Consider the following 15,660-nt stretch of genomic DNA (forward strand, 5'->3'; position numbering starts at 1 on the left):
TGCATACTTTATTAGAAGAGATGAGATTTTAAAAAAATCTCTTCCTTCTTCCAATCAGCTGTGTTTTGCTGCCCATTTTATTTCGAATCTGGCGCGAACCGGCGAGCCAGTTACTGAATCAGTCACTGCATACGTAATCAAAGCGAGCCTCGATACGCGCTTCACAAAAACTCGCTGAGATTACCCGACACAGGTAGTGATGGTAAATTTGATACTTTTTACTGAATCGAGTTTTAATGAGTCACTCACCAAAGTGAATCGGCTTTTTTGAGTCATTTGATTCACTGAGTCAGTTGACCAGAGAGTGCAAAAAAATGTACATTTTCACTCAAACTTAATTTGTTTCTCTTTTCATGTAAATCCCACTGCTAAGATGAATGATTCTAAAAACAACTATTTTATAGAGCAAAAAAAGAGTAAAAAAATTTCTAAAATTAAGCAATTTCCTATCAAAATTGCTTAATAAACATTTATTTTGTTTATTTTTATTTTATTAGTATTTTCCTTAAATGTGTTAAATATATATTTTCTCATCTAAATGTCCACTGAAATGTGAGCCTGGGGGCGGTAATGCGCTTTAACATTGGTTAAAGCGCATTGAGTAGAAGCTCAACATTGGTTGAGCTTCTACTCAAGGTCTTTTCTTCCAGTTCAGAGCAGAAATGTTTTTGTTAAGATACTGGATGTTGTGTTTTTCTCCACAATTTTAATTATAAGCTAGATACATTGCTGCTAACAGCAACAGGGATGAGTCAGTGAGTCAGTTGGACTTGTGAATCATGATTCATGAGTCAGTAAAGTGATTCTCCAGTATTGAACGATTCGCGCATCACTATTGATGATGTAATGTGATGTATCAAATGTGATACACTAAGTATCACAGGGTTGAAAAAATAAAGTCTCAGTTCTTCACTTACATATACATTATGACAGAAATCTTTATTGGCATGCGACCACTGTTTTTTAATTAAGACATTTACAGAAATTCACATTTTCATTCAAATTGTGCAAATATCAGCAAATTACAAACATATATCAATCGAAAAAGGCGTTTTTGAAATTTTTTAAATGGGAAACATTTCAGTGTTAAACATTAGGCCAGAAAAACGTCAGAGCGTGACGTCCCCCCTCTATAGAGGTCTGCATCAGCAGTTTAGATGCTGAACCTGATCTGTGTTTAGCTGTGTTGTGATCATAGTGATCATAATACTGTCAGAGTATTGGCCAAAAATGTTTTCTAGACTAAACAACATAAAAAACTAAGCGCTAAAAACTAATAATTAACATTATTTTAGCTGTTAGCTTACACACACAAACTAACAGCTGTGGCTGTTTTGAAACCTTTGTCTAAACTGACAGTTGGCCACATTTTCACTGGAATGTTTTCACTTCAGGTAAGAATAAAACTGGAGACAATTCTTGAAAGAAAAGGAATCAATTGAAGCATAAACACATTCAGCACATCCTTTAAACACAACAGATTGTCAAAGGCAAGACTGCTGATTTACAAACGTTGTTTTCAAGAGTTCTCAGTGATGGTCCTTCATCAAACATCTTTGAACAGACAAATATGCTTATGGTCCATTTCCCCACCTCTAATAATACTGATACAGCATGTTTAGTCTATCAATTGTTTCGTAGACTAAACAAGTACAAGTGAGTTAAGTTGAACTAGTTCTTGTAATTAAGACTTTGTCCACCAGGGGTCAGCATTTTTCAAATCACAGCAGCGTCTGATCTGAGCTGACTGCATACAGAGACTGTTGGTGAAAACAGCCTAATGGTTAACTCTACGTCACTATGTTTTTACTTTGTTCTTCATCAGGTAGTAAAATAAGGTTTCTCTTTGTTGTGACTCTGTTTTGTTCAGAGTCCATCCTGGTTTGTGACGACGATACAAAGGCCGCGTGTCTGTAGCGCGTTAGCAGCAGTGGGTAGCTGTATATTGTAATACACAGAAAAAGAAGGCTCATGTGATTATTGCTGTTCTATCCAACTGTCCTGCGGATGATTGATGAATCCTTTCTTAACTTCCTGATTATTAAATTTAGTACAATTAATGAATCAATGTAATATTAACTATGTATTAGAGACGTTGGCAATGATGAGGTAAACTCAGCTGATGCCATGAACAAAGGTTATGGATGAGGCTCGGCTTCATTACACAGTCACCCGCAAAATAAAAAGACAGTAAGACACATATTCGTCCTCAGAATAAGAAGGTCAGAAAGTCATTCATGTCTAATCTACAGTAGCTGTTACATCATATCAAGTAGAAAAATTTAGATTTTTTAAAATCTATTTATAGGATCCGTTAGTTTAGTATTCATTTTTCTGTATCCACAATGAATTAGTTTATTTCCTGTTTCATTAAGTTGTTTGTTTCTTGTTATATTTGTTATATATTTTTATTGTTTTTGTACTTCACTGATGTTTTTGGTGCTTTCTTTTCACCTTATTGTAAAAAACCTGAGAGTTTCATTGTCTTGGTGCATGCTCAATCATCCAGGTAAGTAAATCTCCAAAAGTTGATTCTGCATGTAGCGTTTTGTGGGAGCAGACGTGCACCATAAACCTACACATACGGATCAGTATTTAAGGTTTGACTCTCGTCATCCACTGGAGCACAAACTGGGTGTCATCAGTAACATAGTTCCCGAGTTCCTTCATCTAAACTCTCTGCTTAAGATTAAGGAACTGACCTCCCAGCCCTTTGTTCCTTCAGTGGGCTGATTTCAGTCATTATGCAAATGTACTGTTTATAAGATTGAAACCTGCAGTCAGCTGAGACTGAAGAAGTCACTTGGATGAGTGACGAAACGTTTCTCCCACAAAACGCTACGTGCAGATGAACAGAATCAACTTTCTTTTTTTTTACTTGAACAAAAGTACCAGCTGTTCAATATTTATCAGCTCAAAGTGTGACATGAACAGATTAGTTTCCCTCATGATGGCAGAACGATGCAGACAGACCAGCACAAACAAACGCCATCACACTCTATGGTGTGTAGACACTGCAGTGATTCAACCCTGGACTATAAACAACTCAAAGTCAAACAAAGTGATTAAAGTGTAGCACAGACCTCCTGATGGAGATTAGGGCAGCGATCGACAGGCCGATCAATACCAGTCCACACATAACAGCTGTAGTAATGACTGCAGTGTTAGAGCGAGCCCCTGTGGAAAAATGTGTAATGAAAGTACAGTTACTAATCATAATGTTGGTGATTATCAAAGAATGTACATGATCTTTATAAGTATAAACACAGCTGACTTAATACTTCATACTAGTTTGCGCACCAGAATATTACTGTAATCCCGACAGGCTTGTTTTACTGCTGAATTATTCAAAAACTGAAGTGTATGATGACTAAGTGACAGTAAAACTTGCTGCTGCATCAGGATTAGTTATGTTTTCTTTTTTCGTTCAACTGACAGATTCACTTCCTCAATAAGCTTTAACTTGTTAACTGAACCATGAAGAGAGAAACCTGTAAAAAAGTCCATTTCCCCTCCAATTGTTCCCCTCACAGTCGCTCACATGTCTTATTTTAGGAAATTATGAGTAAAGCTCACGTGCAGTAATAACACGAGGTCATAGCTGCAGAAACACTGATAGGTTCACTTTTGATACAGTTACACTGAATCTTTACTTTTACGTTATTGGTCTGTGTAGTTATGTTTCAACAGCAAACATTTCTGGGTGTGGGCGACCGTGGCTCAGGGGGTTGGGAATTGCATCTGCAACCGGAAGGTCGCCGGTTCAATCCCTGGGCTCTCTGTCCTGGTCGTTGTGTCCCTGGGCAAGACACTTTACCCTACTTGCCTACTGGTGTTGGCCAGAGGGGCCGATGGCGCGATATGGCAGCCTCGCTTCTGTCAGTCTGCCCCAGGGCAGCTGTGGCTACAACTGTAGCTGCCTCCACCAGTGTGTGAGAGTGAATGAATAGTGGTATTGTAAAGCGCTTTGGGTGCCTTGAAAAGCGCTATATAAATCCAATCCTTTATTATTATTTCTGAGTAGAATAAGTCTTTGTCTGGCTGAATGTCCCCACTTTACAAATGCAATAATAAAAGCTCTGGCAGGTGCATGGTTACACATTTAGTCAGGACTCTACAGGTAAGAAGTTATTTGTTATGAGAAGTTGAGATTTTGGGTCATGTTGTTTCACTTTTTAAACCAATGCAAAGAAAATGTCCAAAATACACATTTAGTAGTTTATTTTATGCTTTTGTCCAATTATCCAAATTTATTTGCATAGCCACCCTGGGGCGCACAGACACTGGCGCCCTCTGACCACCACCAGTAGGCAATGGGTGAAGTGTCTTGCCCAAGGACACAACAACCGAGACTGCCCAAGCCGGGGCTCGAACCGGCAACCTTCCAATTACAAGGCGAACTCCCAACTCTTGAGCCACGATCGCCCAATGATTAATTAATTTCTTTAGAAATCTGGCTTTATCTGGTCATCAGCTGGGCAAGTTTCTCCCTGCAGTGTTTTATATCAGCTCGATCTTACCTTCAGTTATTCTCAGGTGGATGTGGGTAATGTGCGTCTCCTCAGCATTACTGAGCTTACAGGTGTACATCCCCTCCTGCTTTGTGGATAAGTCCTTTAGCATGAGGCTGCCTGACTTGGACACATTCTCCACCTTCTGCCTCCACCCGTCTGACACCGAGTAGGTGACGTCGGTCCAGGACTGGCTCAGGACGGTCTGAGTGTGGTTGAATCTCCAGAGGAGGGTGAAGTTGGTGAGTGAAGTGTTTGAGGGGGTGCAGGGGATTGTCACACCAGTGCTGGGACCACTGATATCAGCTGAAGGCATACAACGTAAATGATTAACAACAATATTAAAAACTACAGTCTTGGGAAATTACTAAGAGGTCCATGCAGCCCCAAGCAACACCGAGCCGAGGCGAGCACTCCCACACAGAGCGTCATGTATCCATGGTAATCAAAGGAGCTTGCAAAGAAAAGCATCTGGACTTCTTTAAGATACTTGAAGACGTTTTGCCTTAACGCCCACTCACATCCTGGGCCATCTGATCTCAGGAATTTGCATGATAAGGTGGGGCCAGGTTTCACAATGAACTCACCCGAAACTCTGGCTGATTGAGACCCACACCCAGTTTCACACCTTGGCTCAGGCAATTAGAGGATCATCAGGGGGTCCTTTTGTCCCTCTGTGGGGGGGAAACTCCCACTAGGTTTATATCTGGGACTCTCCACCATTTGACCTTAGAACTGAAGAAGCTTCTCGGATGAGAGGTGAAACGTCTTCAAGTAACTTAAAGAAGTCCAGACGCTTTTCTTTGCAAGCTCCTTTGACTACGATGACCTGGATGACTGAGAACCTTCACAGACATATCCATGGTAACCACATAGTGAACCCTCACCAGCCAAAAGACCCCAGCAAAGAGCGTTGTCCAACACTCATCAGTGATGTGATATTTGCTTGAGTTTTCAGGTTCTGTTGCCACAGCATCTTACAATGCAGAGAAGACAGAATGCAATTGGACGAGAAGCGAAACTTAAACTCACCGGCAAAAGTTAAGGATACAAAGTTTGTGTTTGGTGATTTTAATTCTGTAACAAAAAGCAGGAAAAATGGTAAAGAAGAGGAGTCCTGACTCTGAGGGACTCTCAGACAGCCATGAATTTGGGATATCAACAGGAACTCGTGATGTCGTCTACGAATGTCATCACACACCCACTGTTGTGCTTCACTTCTAGAACAAAACATCCAAGTCAATATCCTCAGATATTTGTAACAGGGTATCAGACTGATCCATGCTGCACTGTTCCTCCTGAAGCTTGGAGTCTTCCTAAAAGTATCGTAGCACGGACCTTCCCAGGATGGCTGAGAAATGTGAACCCTCTGGTTCCTCTGTGGATCCAGAGCACCAATCCGGAGGAGCTGTCCCCAAACCCCCACTGATGTCACCCAGGAGAAGCCTTCAAGACCCAAAGCCTAAAAGAACTTGAGTTGAATTTCATCCACCTCAGTGCACCAACCACCAAACAGCTTAATAAATACCTCAGTGACCTCTGCCCCGCTGGCAGACCAATCTTCCTTGTTTTCACTGAGCTCATATAGACCCCTGCAGCTGAGCCCTCCACATACTGATATATGTATGTTATTACTGATATTTAAAGAAATTCCTGTATTTTCTAACAGTGTTTTGATGAGAGAGAGCTCAACAGTTTTTTCTTCTTTTTTGCATAAACCACATCCAAAGTCCGCCTTTAACTTTTCTGCTTTTTGATCATTCTGGTGCGCCTTGTTCATCTTGACACTTTTTAAAGGTCCACAGTCTTTGTGTGGATGCTGCATTTTATCTGAAAGTGCACGGTGACGAAGATACATCACGGATAGAGATTTCCTTGCATTGTTTCATCAGGATAGATAAACAGGTTTTGTGTTTTTTGTTTGTTTGTTTTAATTTTACAGACAACATATTTAATGCAGTTTTCCTTCATATTTTTCCTAGTTATCTACGTCCCATCTGCAGTTCTCCTAGTTTGGTTGAAATACTCACATAGTCTCTGCAGAGTGGCTCTCCTCCTGTTCCTGCGAGTGCTGATGGTGCAGATAAAGAGCAGGTGATAAACACCGGCTGAAAGCATCTGAGAGCTGCTGATGTTGTAAAGCAGCTGCTCAGTCCGCTCGACTGTGGTGGTGTTAGTGAAGGTGATGTTGGATGGAGGGCTTGTGGACCAGGTGAGCTGAGGTTCAGGGTAGATCCCCTCTGACCTGCAACTGATCCTGTTTTCAACCTGATTCATTTTGACCTTATTAACTGGAGCTGCAACAAAAAATCACGGATCAAAAACTCATCATTAATCTGATGACAAAAATGAACACAAAATCTTCATTCATCTGACAGTGCACGGAGAACTGAGCTGATGTTCACTGCAAGTTTCTCCTACCGTCCACTTTTAGGTTGACAAATGACTCCTGGTTTCCCGTGATGGTGCTGGTGTGGCACTTATATCTGCCCTCATCCTGAACCTCCACACTTGTCAGCTGGAGTGAGGCATTTCCACTGGAGATCTGGTCCTTGAACAGTGAAGTCCTGTTTCTGTAGTACTGGTCCTGGTTTCCAAGCTGGTCTCTGCTGTAGTAGAATGAGTGGACATGAAGGTCTCTTGGTGTCTTAAACCAGTGGATGACGATTTCATTCCCAATCTTGAAACTGCACGGTAAGACGCATCTCTCCATGAAAACACAGGACACCTCAGTATCTGAAACATCAGAACAGACAAACACTAAAATTAAACACATACAGCGGCTTGCAAAAGTATTCGTCCCCTTGAACTTTTCCACAAACATGAATCAATTTGATTGGAATTCCACGTGAAAGACCCACACAAAGTGGTGAACACGTGAGAAGTGGAACGAAAATCATACATGACTCCAAACATTTTTTACAAATAAATAACTGCAAAGTGGGGTGTGCGTAATTATTCAGCCCCCTTTGGTCTGAGTGCAGTCAGTTGCCCATAGACGCTGCCTGATGAGTGCTAATGACTAAACAGAGTGCACCTGTGTGTGATCTAATGTCAGTACAAATACAGCTGCTCTGTGACGGCCTCGGAGGTTGTCTAAGAGAATATTGTGAGCAACAACACCATGAAGTCCAAAGAACACACCAGACAGGTCAGGGATAAAGTTATTGAGAAATTTAAAGCAGGCTTAGGCTACAAAAAGATTTCCCAAGCCTTGAACATCCCACGGAGCACTGTTCAAGCCATCATTCAGAAATGGAAGGAGTCCGGCACAACTGTAAACCTACCAAGACAAGGCCGTCCACCTAAACTCACAGGCCGAACGAGGAGAGCGCTGATCAGAAATGCAGCCAAGAGGCCCATGGTGACTCTGGACGAGCTGCAGAGATCTACAGCTCAGGTGGGGGAATCTGTCCATAGCACAACTATTAGTATCTGACCCACCTGGCCTTTTTGACAGCCACGTCTGGCCCATGTACCTGAAACATAAGAACATCTAACTTTAAAATATTAGAAATAAGCTTGCCTAAGAGTTCAGGCTGTGTTGAAGAATAAATATGGTCAAACCAAACGTTGACTTTCAAGCATGTTACAGTTGTGTAAATGCCGATTTTGCCCTATATGCTGTATTTCCATGAATGTTTGCAAATTCCTCAATTTTTCTAGTGAATTATAAAAACACGAGTGGTGGCTCAAAACTTTTACACAGCACTGTATACGTAACAGCTGCAGCACTTCTTCCTGCAAGGGTTACATGTTGTAACTTCGTACTGTTACTAGAGGAGAGCTTAAAAATTGTGTTGGACAGCCATTATTTCTGTCTTAATGGGCAACTCCCACTAGGGTTTAAATAGTGGGAGATTTACCCGAGGCACTGACCAGAGGGCAGCAGTCAAACAGGTGGTGGACGGGGTGCGAGAGGTCACCTGAGATAGTCCTGCTTTTTCTGACACAGGAGGATCTGGCCATGGCCTCCAGGGGTCGCAGAGGGCAGCCAGTGATTTTTGGGCAGTGTTAATTACCCTCTGAGCAGCCTGTTCTCAGTCGTGGCCCCTGCACATCTAGCTCCAAACACCCAGGCAGGAGGAGAGCACGCTCTCTTCTTGAAAATGGCTGTGAGTTCACTGCTATAAAACGACAGCCAATAAAGCAACTATGAGATGTGGTGGAACGGCAGATTCACATCACGGATCTGACAAATCTCCAGCAGCTGTGAGAAGCTATCAAGTCAACGTGGAACAGAATCTCAGAGGAGGGTTTCCAGAAAATAGCTGCGTCTTTGTAATGAAGGATGAAGGCAGCTCTGAAGGCAAGAGGACGCAACAAGATGTACCTGCTGGTGATGAGTGTGTGCAGGCTATTACATTTGTATTCATGTTGGACAGTCGGCTGTGATTTATCGAACTTCTCTTGTTTGAAATCTGCTCTTACGTTTGGTTCAGTTCACTAAGTGAAACAGATTTTGAGTGATGGGATTCTTAGTTTCGGTCTTTGTAATCAAAATTTTGACTGTAGGTCTCAGACATTATTAACAGGCACGTGCAGAGGGGGGGCTAGAGGGGCTTGAGCACCCGCCCCTTTCCTGATGAGTGCCCAAAGTGCCCTTTTGTTGAGGCAACTTTTAAAAGATTTTTTGTGTGTGTGTGTGCGCGTGCGGAGTCCTGTCTGTGCCCCTCAACAATGTTATATTTAACTATTAATCACAGTTTTGCTAAATAAAAGGATCTGGCTTGCATCAGACGGCAGAACGCGCTGGTTACGAGCCGGGAACGAGCTCACAAAGAGCACGCGCATTTTTAGCGGTCCAGAGCTGTAGGAGAAACACAAGTTAACTCAGAGACACAGACTGATGCGACAAACCCAGTAAGTAGGTGTACAGCGTACACTGTAGTGTGTAGCACCCAGGAGTATTAGCTTATTACGTACACGTTGGTAAGCTGTCTTGTGGCAACTGACGAACTGAAACAAACGAGCGTGCTGTGTGTGCAACAGCGCGACAAACATTACCTGTCCTTTTATTAACTGCACAGGTAGTGCTGGTCATAGCTGCTGGCTACCTGTGTAAGGCTGTCATGGGTCTGTAGCTCTGTCACCGTTTTAGGGAACATATTTAGTTTTAAAGTAAGTTTCCGGGCTTTTCCTGCCTTTCTGGGGGGATTATATTTCACTAAAAACGATCTAATATGCATGTCCACATAATAATAATAATTATAATTATAATATATTAAAAAACACGCTGTATTTTAAAGAACATACATTAAGAAGAAGATTATATTAGATTTATATTTTAAATAAGACAAAATTTGGATTTTACAGCAGTAAAATTATTGTATCTCTACAGTTTAAACATGTAATAAGCTTTGCCCTGCACAGAGTGGATAGTGAAACAAATGGAATCATCATAATGACATTATTTCATATTTATTACTTCCCCCTCCTCATTGCTTTATTATTGTAGCTCTAGTAATAAATAATAATGTAAGGATTCTGGATCAGCACCATGATGCCCATAGTATATACAGTATTCTGAAGAAGGTCTAAAATGTCACTGTGTGTGCGTGCATGTGTTTGTTTTATGTATATGGATTTTTAAAAAAAATATTACTCATGATATAACATTGTCCAGACATGGCTGGTAAGGACATGAGGAGGAAACAGTAGGAGCTGTGTGAGGCTACTAAAGGCAGGGCTATAACATTTTTCTGTCATCATTTTATTACAGATTAAGTGCAAGAGTTGTTAGGTGTGGATAATTAGCTTATAGTTTATTGCAATAGCAAGTTGTGCTTTGTTCTCACATAGCAAGTGGAGAGTGATATATGAAATGATGGAAGGAAGAAGAGAAGCAAAGAGTGAGTCACAGGCAGAGTCTAAATTATTTCTCACAGTTTTTTGTGTCCTTATGGTTCCAAGCGCTGTCACCAATCTTTGCATTTTGTTATTATCTCATGACACTTGTTTAATCAGCTACCATCTCTCCTATGGACTTTTTAATGCCTACAGTCTCAGATCAACACAGCCCTGCCCACCAGCACTATCCACAGCAACCCCTCAACAGCAACATTGTACCCATCAGGTAAAGCATCGGCTACGTTTGCTTTGCCTTGTTGCCCATATTAGATTCTTGATGAATGTGTTGTTGTTGTTATTCAGCCTGGTTCAATGTGCCCCTTTAAACCTCTCTGCACGGCCCTGATTATTAACATTGTGTCTAACCCTGAGTGTGAGCTTGTTATTACAGCCTGTACTCTTTTAATTATTGTAGATCTTTAGCTATGTTGTGTTTTGATATGCTGTATTTTTACAACCTAAATTACAGAACTTAGACTTCTGTTTAATATTTTGTAAGTGAAAGCGGGCGGACTGATTGGAAAGCAAACTGAAATGTTTAAAGTACTTAGAATGAGGTTTTCAGAAGAGGAAGGGAAAAAGGAAGTAACATTGATACTTGATCTTCGCAAATATTCAGACATAAGGACTTCAGTGTTCAGAGATTTCAGTTACTGATTATATTTACATGATTAACAAGCACAGTGATGCATGTCTCCTCTAAGCCCCAATAACCAAACTACAGTTTCCTCTAATAATCAAAGTTAACTATGGAGCCCATTCACTGACGTGCCGTCCAGACTCGTGTAACTGGCTTTGGCTACGAATAAAAGCCGAGATGTGCTTTTGCTGCTGTCCCATTGTAGTCGCTCAGGAAGAGGACGTCTCCCACCCAGCCCGACCGTTAACTTCTCCGCTTTAAAAGCATTTCCAGACCCACTGATAAATACGACGCATTACTCAAATCCTGACTGCGACATCATGTCTACGTTTAGATTTTTGTTCAGCCTGCTGAGATTTTCAGGGCTTTCCCTCCGTCGCAGGAAATCCCGTGTAGTCGGGCTGAGTTTGTTTCCTGATTTTTAATGTTTTTAACTAAAAAGTTTATGCGTCTTTTGAAGAACACAGACGCCAAGCTTCTTATTACAGCCTGTACTCTGTTAAGATGCTTATTGTAGATCTTTATTTTCGTTACTTCTAAGCAAAAGTTCGTTGGTTCAGTTCCAGCCAGGGATAATAAATAAATAGATAAATGAACAAACCCCGCCTTGTCACGAGGGAGCAGTAAATGCCTTCACGAAACATCGAAAGAAGTCCAGTCGCAGAGCCAAAGCGTGAAAACTGAATACAGTGAAAAGTTTCGACCAAGTTCCCCAAAATGTTTTGTTTTTTTTACAAACGCTCTGATCAACTGACAGCAAACATCTCACTCACCTCCATCTACAATCGTCAGAAAGATCCAGAGTAACAAATACGAGCTCCGTTGACGCACCATTACTGTTACTGTAGCCGTCGCATTGAAATGTAATTATTTTGTGATTGCAATGTTCAAACTTTGGTGTTTAATCTGGATTCATGTTGTGTTGTCGCCACCTACTGGTTGGCCTGAGTGTGGCGCTTTGTGGTGCGCATGCTTTGGGGTGATGCTCAATTAAGTGCACGTGTCACCAGAGACTGAAGGCTCCAGCCAGAAAGAGAATGCTGGCCTGTGTAAAGGGTGGAAATATAGAAGATATGGACTACAATTGCTCATGAATGTTCAGTAGAAAGGCGCACACGGTATGTTGGTGCATTTACTTTGTGTGTATGTTTTATTTGAGTTGTAATTTTTGTTCTGCTGATGTAATATCCGTGTTTTTCATTGATCGTTTCACCATAGTTTTTCACGGTGTTTGCTGGTGAAAAGAAGATTAAAATACTGGCTGAACATCAGTTGGAGCATGGCCCTTTATTCTACTTCGAACATGAAAAACCTTCAGGAGCAGTTACAGTTACATTCTCCGCTGTGTCCCGCCTCCTCACCAGGGACCTACTGTCCACAGTTTTCTTTTAAATCAAATCAAATCACTTTTATTGTCACATCACATGTGCAGGTACATTGGTACAGCACATGTGAGTGAAATTCTTGTGTGCGAGCTTCACAAGCAACAGAGTTGTGCAAAATACAATAATGTAAACAAGCAAAATACAAGAATGGCTACATCTGAAATAATAGTATATGCATTTCTGGATGTGTATACTAAATATTTTTCTACACGTGTGTGTGTGTGTGTGTGTGTGTGTGTGTGTGTGTGTGTGTGTACACATATTTTACAAATTAAATAGAGTAAACAATAAATAAAATATATAAAATATACAGAGTTGAATATGTGCAAAACAGTGGCATTACTGTACAGTATGGAGTGCATAATGTTAAAGTTCCAGTAGTGAAGCTGAGGTGTCTATGACGTGTTCAGCAGTCTGATGGCCTGGTGGAAGAAGCTGTCTCTCAGTCTGCTGGTACGGGACCGGATGCTGCAGAACCTCCTTCCTGATGGAAGCAGTCTGAACAGTTTATGGCTGGGGTGACTGGAGTCCTTGATGATCCTCCCCGCTTTCCTCAGGCAGCGCTTCCTGTAGATGTCTTGGAGGGAGGGAAGCTCACCTCCGATTATCCGTTCAGAGCACCGCACTACTCGCTGGAGAGCTTTGCAGTTGTAGGCGGTGCTGTTGCCATACCAGGTGGTGATGCATCCAGTGAGGATGCTCTCAATGGCACAGTGATAGAAGGTCCTGAGGATGCGGGGGCTCATGCCGAATCTTTTCAGTCTCCTGAGAAAGAAGAGGCGCTGCTGCGCCTTCTTCACTGTTTTGTTTGTGTGTACTGACCACGTAAGATCCTCAGCCAGATGTACACCAAGGAACCGGAAGCTGCTCACTCTCTCCACAGCAGCGCCGTTGATGGTGATGGGGGTGTGTACTTCTCTGCACCTCCGGAAGTCCACTATCAACTCCTTTGTCTTTGCGACGTTGAGGGTGAGATGGTTGTCTTGACACCAGTGGGTCAGGGCGCTGACCTCCTCCCTGTAGGCCGTCTCATCGCCGTTGGTGATAAGACCCACCACTGTAGTGTCGTCCGCAAACTTCACAATGATGTTGGAGCTGTTAGTGGCCGTGCAGTCGTAGGTGTAGAGTGAGTATAGTATAGTTTACATGAGGTGGATGAAGTCAAACACAAAGCTCCCTGTAGTCAAAGTTTTTTTTCATTAACGTTTTCATTAAAATCATGAAAGTTATGGTGCAGTGACTGTTTTTATGTTTCTTTAAATTCAGAACCATAATTCCTGCTGCAAAGGTTAAAAAGGGGCCTGTTTACACATGCAAGTGAAGTTACGGGCATGAAATACACTTCAGACTGTGTTACAGGTCAAAATGAATAATATGCGATATTCAACTCAAAAACAAACTTATTAAATCTGCGGGGGTTTTTGTAACTTGTCGTGTTATTTTCTGTTGAACACCCATTTGCATATTTCGTCACCAAAAACTCTCCCAAACAAACCAGAAAATGTTGCAGGATCATCGGATTAAACATGTAACTGGTTTTCAAAGCTGTGGGACAAATCTGCAACAGAAACAAGAAAAATGATTTAATGTGATGGGTCCTGCAACACTGACGCACCGACGCATGTATCAAGCTCACATAGCAAAGCCTGCGTGCGTCGCTTTAAGAAAAAGTCACGTGATCGACACAGCTGCAGTATCGCTCATTGCCAACGACCCAATCTGTGTTTAAAAGGTTCCGCATCTGTCAACGGAATGAGTCGCCACCAAAAAACACAAAATTACTCTCGCAAAGATAAAAAAATACACATCTCTCCATAACAAAATGGAGCCCGAAAGAAAAAGAAATGTTTCTGCTGTGTGGGATCATTTTGATCTTTTAACTGCAAATAAGGTAATAGTTTGTCTGTCTTTGTTTCAGTGTAACCTATCATAATAGGAAAAACAGCAATGTGACTTGAAGTGTAAATTATTTATTTCATTTTATGCAGGTTAAATGTCGCATCTGTTCTGCGGAGCTTTCTTACACAAACAAAAGCACCTCCTCAGTGTTTAGGCATTACAGAGCCAAACATGAAAATGAGGAGACAAACACACCGAGGATGAACACTGGTGGGCCTATATAGACACTGAACATCTTTATCATCATTTGTTTTAATTAATATGTGTTTTATTATTTTCATCTAGGAAGACTGTTCTGGACCAGGCAGTACTGGATTTTATTATAAAGGACTGCCAACCCCTTAGTATTGTGGAGAGTGTCGGAGAGAAAAATTCCAAGATCAGAGGATCCTTTAACGTACTGGGGGGAAAGGAAGACATATTATCAGAACCTTATCCACCTGGCTTTACAGTTTTTGTGTAGCCCAGCTTCATCTGTGCCTGTGAGTTTTCCAAAGCTGTGGAAATGGTGCAAAAAAAAAAAAAATGCAATAGACTGAATTCAAAAACATTGGATAAACTTTTTTTTCTGAATAGAAATTTATAATAAACTCTGAGTCAAATGGGTAATATTACATTCACAATACTTTCATTTTAATTTTCACTTAATGTCATTCACAATATATTTGTAGAGTATAAAATAAAGATGTGTAAAATATTTGCAATGTAAAAGATATAAAATGATTCCATGGAAAGTACAATACCTTACAGTGTACAAGTGTGACTTGGCCATTGAATCAGTGTCTGTTGTGAGTCTCAAGTTGCCTGCAATGGTATTTAAGGTCCAGCAGGTGTCAGCATGGAGCAAAACAGCAACACTGTGTCGACACAGCATGGATACAGTTTGTGCTGAAACGCTTCACGAGGCCTCATCTACCCATCGCTACACGAAACCGAACATGACCGTATTCAGTCATAGTCCCCTGACCTGTAAAGCATCATCGATGCAAGCAGCATGTAAATTCAAAAGACGGCATAATATCATTTTACCTCTTTTCTTCGTCCAGTGCAGAACCACACCAGCTGCTGTCGCTGATAATGCAATGACCAAAATGTGCTTTTGGTATATAGGTTTTGCCTTCTGCACTTAAGATGCGTTTAGATGAGGCCTGCTGGCTTTTAATTCAATCACCATTTTCTGCACAGCTGTCACATGACTACACTCAGACATCACGCAGACTTCATTACAGGGAGATAAAAGATTAAAGATCTGCTTAATTGCAAAGAAAGCCTTTCAGATGTATCTTTTAGAAAAGTTCAGGGCTGCAGTGAGTGTGAGTCCAGGTCACATGCCCCAGCAGAGGGAGTGTTCGCCCAGGGCGCCAAACAGGCTAGG

The 15,660-nt window shown here is 41.5% G+C and overlaps 1 protein-coding gene and 1 long non-coding RNA gene across 3 annotated transcripts; one reads left to right on the top strand and one right to left on the bottom strand.

Annotated features, from left to right (window-relative positions):
• Positions 1 to 920: 920 nt before the first annotated feature.
• LOC113029475 (V-set domain containing T-cell activation inhibitor 1-like) lies at positions 921 to 11,955 on the bottom strand. 2 transcript variants are annotated; one of them, XM_080306739.1, is made up of 6 exons: positions 11,775 to 11,955; positions 6,933 to 7,247; positions 6,542 to 6,808; positions 4,521 to 4,817; positions 3,084 to 3,177; positions 921 to 1,938 (listed from the first exon to the last, which is right to left on the bottom strand). In XM_080306739.1, the coding sequence occupies exons 1-6, from the start codon at positions 11,833 to 11,835 to the stop codon at positions 1,791 to 1,793; spliced, it is 1,182 nt and encodes a 393-aa protein (XP_080162865.1). In that variant the 5' UTR covers positions 11,836 to 11,955; the 3' UTR covers positions 921 to 1,790. The 2 variants fall into 2 exon arrangements, with proteins under 2 accessions (XP_080162865.1, XP_080162864.1); XM_080306738.1 differs by lacking the exon at positions 11,775 to 11,955 and adding an exon at positions 7,799 to 8,161.
• A 2,106-nt stretch (positions 11,956 to 14,061) lies between these two features.
• On the top strand, positions 14,062 to 15,039 carry LOC145431184 (uncharacterized). The gene is made up of 2 exons (XR_013911529.1): positions 14,062 to 14,277; positions 14,375 to 15,039. It is a non-coding gene; the product is annotated as an uncharacterized LOC145431184 (long non-coding RNA).
• The last annotated feature ends 621 nt before the right edge of the window (positions 15,040 to 15,660 follow it).

Source organism: Astatotilapia calliptera, chromosome 9, assembly GCF_964374335.1.
Source record: "Astatotilapia calliptera chromosome 9, fAstCal68.1, whole genome shotgun sequence".
NCBI classification, from domain to species: Eukaryota; Metazoa; Chordata; class Actinopteri; order Cichliformes; family Cichlidae; genus Astatotilapia; species Astatotilapia calliptera.